The sequence below is a fragment of the Chiloscyllium plagiosum genome, chromosome 9, assembly GCF_004010195.1.
Source record: "Chiloscyllium plagiosum isolate BGI_BamShark_2017 chromosome 9, ASM401019v2, whole genome shotgun sequence".
Lineage (NCBI taxonomy): Eukaryota > Metazoa > Chordata > Chondrichthyes > Orectolobiformes > Hemiscylliidae > Chiloscyllium > Chiloscyllium plagiosum.
Window position 1 is genome coordinate 9,732,537 of NC_057718.1, and position 4,265 is coordinate 9,736,801.

Here is a 4,265-nt window from a genome sequence, read left to right on the forward strand (position 1 = left end):
CTGGATGAGGGCGTAGAAGGGTGGGTTAGTAAATTTGCAGACGACACTAAGGTTGGTAGAGTTGTGGATAGTGAAAAGGATGTTGTAGGTTACAGAGAGACATAGATAAGCTGCAGAGCTGGGCTGAGAGGTGGCAAATGGAGTTTAATGCAGACAAGTGTGAGGTGATTCACTTTGGTCGGAGTAACTGAAATGCAAAGTACTGGGCTAATGGTAAGATTCTTGGTAGTGTAGATGAGCAGAGAGATCTCGGTGTCCAGGTACATGGATCCTTGAAAGTTGTCACCCAGGTTGACAGGGTTGTTAAGAAGGCATACAGTGTTTTAGCTTTTATTAATAGAGGGATCGAGTTCTGGAACCATGAGGTTATGCTGCAGCTGTACAAAACTCTGGTGCGGCCGCACTTGGAGTACAGTGTACAGTTCTGGTCACCGCATTATAAGAAGGATGTGGAAGCTTTGGAAAGGGTGCAGAGGAGATTTACTAGCATGTTGCCTGGTATGGAGGGAAGGTCTTACGAGGAAAGGCTGAGGGAGTTGAGATTGTTTTCGTTAGAGAGAAGAAGGTTGAGAGGTGACTTAATAGAGACATATAAGATAATGAGAGGGTTAGATAGGGTGGACAGGGGGAGCCTTTTTCCAAGAATGGTGATGGCGAGGACAAGGGGGCATAGCTTTAAATTGAGGGATGATAGATATAGGACAGATGTCAGAGGTAGTTTCTTTACTCAGAGTAGTAAGGGTATGGAATGCTTTGCCTGCAACGGTAGTAGATTTGCCAACATTAAGTACATTTAAGTCGTCATTGGACAAGCATATGGACGTACATGGAATAGTGTAGGGTAGATGGGCTTCAGGTTGGTATGAAGGTCGACGCAACATCAAGGGCCGAAGGGCCTGTACTGTGCTGTAATGTTCTATGTTCTATAACAGGGGAGTGGCACTAATGATATAGACCTTTCAAAGAGCCAGCTCAGGCAACGATGGCCCAAATGGCCTATTCCTCTGTTGCATCCTTAAATGATTCTTTGATTAAAGGCAGGAAGTGACTGTACCTTCACCGGATCAATCCCACCTCCACCTTGCGTCAAGAATGTTTCTTCAACTTTAAACCACTTGCTTTTCCCTGCTTGGCTTTTAAGAAAGTCAGCGAGAAATCCCAGGGGGTTCTCCTGAAAGATGAGCAGAACACTTCATGTTACACCATGCCGGGAGACCCCTTTCGGCAGAATACCTAATGGAGCATGCCTCACTGTAGAACCACTCAGAACCTTGTAGTTGAACACCCTTTTGAAAGTTATTGAAGCTGCCTCTTTCCCTTTCAGCTCATGTATTTTCTGTCACAAGAATTCAGTATTTTTACTCTCCAACTCTTTCACCAACTCCCTTGTACCTTGTCTTGAGGTCAGCTAGCTGGACCTTACAGAAGTGAATTCCCTGATTGGGGCTGTTAATCTGGCCCAATCAGGGAGCCCTGAAGAGGCAGTACTGAAGTCAAGGACTGTTCATGTACAATAAAGGGTGACTTGGTGAAGGGATATTGGCCTTTGTAGAGTTACTTCACTGTCTGGTTACTGATGCTCTTGTCAATGTTTAACCATTGCTTCTTATTTACCCCTGACATATCTCTTCATGATATCCAAACCTGCTTTAATTCTCCACCTAGCTTTCCTTGTTTTGACAAAAGTCCCAGTATCTTCCGATCTCACGCAGTTAGCGAAGAACACCATCCCTGTTACAATTCCAATCTCGAGAAGGTTTCTCTCTAAAGGGAGGTAAAGAAGCCTCTGATTCTCACATACCTGCTTTTCTCTTATCATTGCGATCAGCCCTTCAGTTAAGGTTTGAGCAAGTTCCTGGTTCTGAAGCATCTGAGTTGTACTCATCGAGTCAAACATGAGCTGCCCTGCAGAGAAATAACAGGACCAGCTGAACCCTCCGTCAGCTTTGAGAAACTGTCCACCCACACTGATCCAGAGGACACTTCATGGAACTCTAGTTTCAAAAACTGCCCAAACTGACTGCAAGAAAACACACTCAGGTAAGGCAGAGTTATGGGGTGTATGAGCAAGAACTGTACCACAGGGATCAATGCTGGGACCTTTGCTGTTTGTCATATGTATTAATGACTTTGATGGGAATGTAGAAGGTCTTATTAGTAAGCTTGCAGATGACCTGAAAATTGGGGGCTGTTGATCATGAGGAGTTTGGTCTCAGGCTACAGTCTGATATTGGATCAGCTGGTACATTGGGCTGAGTGATAGCAGATAGAATTTAATCCCGATAATTGTGAAGTGTTGCACTTTGGGAGGCCCAGCAGAAAAGGGTATACAAAATGAGTAATGGGTCCCTGGACTGTCCTGAGTACCTTGGTGTGCAGGTCCATAGATCCCTGAAAGTGCCAGCACAGGTAGACAGGCTGGTGAAGAAGGCATACAGGATACTTGTCTGCATTAGTTGGGGCATAGAACATATGAGCAAGCCTAATAAAACATTGAGCTGAAAATGTGTTGCTGGAAAAGCGCAGCAGGTCAGGCAGCATCCAAGGAGCAAGAGAGCCTTCTTCAGGAATGCCCAAAACGTCGATTCTCCTACTCCTTGGATGCTGCCTGACCTGCTGCGCTTTTCCAGCAACACATTTTCAGCTCTGATCTCCAGCATCTGCAGTCCTCACTTTCTCCTAATAAAACATTGATTAGGCCACAGATGGATTTCTGTGTGCACTTCCAGTCACCACCATTATTGGAAGGATGTATTTGCACTGGAGACGATGCAGAGGAAATTCATCAGGATGTAGTCCGGGATGGAAAGTCTCAGTTACAAGGAGAGATGTGGATAGGCTGGGTATGTTTTCCTTGGAGCAGAGGAGGCTGAGGGGGAATCTGACTGAGGTATACAGTATTATGAGAGACTTGGACAGGGTAGATCATGAGAATCTTTACCCCATGGCCGATGTGTCTAAGACCAGATGGCACAAGTTTAAGGTGAGCAAATGGTTTAGAGAAGATCTGAGAAAAAACATTTTTCACTCAGAGGTTGATATAAGTACAGAAGGTGCTGCCTGAGAGGGAGGTGAAGGTAGGTACTCTCACAACATTGAACAAACATCTGGATGAGCACTTAAAATGCCAGGGCACAGTAGGCTCTGGACCAAGTGCGGGTAAATAGAATTAATGCAGTTAAATGTTTGTTGGTTGGCATAGACTGGGTGGGCTGAAGGGCCTGTTCCTATGCTGAATGACTCTTTAATTGTATAACTGAGTGAAAGAGAATAGAAGAAGGATTTATGTCAAGAAAAAAGGTGCCAGGAGAGTGAATGAAGGAGATGGGAAATAAAAATAATTAAATGAGGAGCTGGCCAGAAGAACAGTGCCAGGGAAAGAGATGGTGGAAGAGGAGGAGAAGATGCTTGGGGAGAAGAAAAATGGCCGGACAGGTAGACAGATGGATAGTTAGATCATTGAAAAATCCTCTTGGTGGCAGGTGTTGAATGGTGATAACAATACAAATGAAAAAATGTAATTGAGGGACAAGATTGCAGCATGGTGTTCATTTCACTGGGCGAGTGATCCACAGGCCCAACTTAATACCCTGGGGACACAGGTTCAAATCACACCATGGCATCTGGACCTACTTAATGCAGTTAATGATTTTTTTAAAAATCATTTGTAACATTGTTGTAGACAGTTATAGATGTAAATGTTTGCTGTTAATTTATCTGAACTTCTCAGCATACAAATAATTGCAAAATGCAGATCATTTTATTTTGTAGAATAAAAATAAAAGATTCCTGCATCAGCTTTTTTAAAAATGAAGCTGTTTCAGCATTTATTGCCCTTTCTTATTGAACTGAGCGGTTTGTCAGGTCCATTTCAGAGGGCAGTTCATAGTCAACCGCATCTGGAGTCACATGCAGGCCAGACCAGGTAAGGGTGATAGAGTTCCTTCCTGCTTTAATGACCATTGACAATGGTTACAATTAGACTAGATTTTAATCAATCTGCTGTGAAGGGATTTGAACCAATTTTTCTAAAGTATTAGCCTGGGTCTCTGGATTACCAGTCCAGCAGCATTAAGCACGTTGCCACCACCTCCTGACATTAAAGGTAGTAGGTAAAAACAATGACTGCAGATGCTGGAAACCAGATTCTGGATCAGTGGTGCTGGAAGAGCACAACAGTTCAGGCAGCATCCGAGGAGCAGTAAAATCGACGTTTCGGGCAAAAGCCCTTCATCAGGAATAAAGGCAGAGAGCCTGAAGGGTGA

The 4,265-nt window shown here is 44.1% G+C and overlaps 1 protein-coding gene across 2 annotated transcripts in view; it reads right to left on the minus strand.

Moving 5' to 3' along the window:
* LOC122552600 (epithelial cell-transforming sequence 2 oncogene-like) overlaps window positions 1–4,265 on the minus strand; it is a 54,266-nt gene that overhangs the window by 27,402 nt on the left and 22,599 nt on the right. For both annotated transcript variants that reach the window (XM_043695341.1, XM_043695342.1), the window contains 2 exons: window positions 1,802–1,905; window positions 1,055–1,171 (listed from right to left, as the gene is read on the minus strand). In XM_043695341.1, coding sequence (XP_043551276.1) covers window positions 1,055–1,171; window positions 1,802–1,905 — 221 coding nt within the window. The remainder of the gene's footprint in view (window positions 1–1,054; window positions 1,172–1,801; window positions 1,906–4,265) is intronic.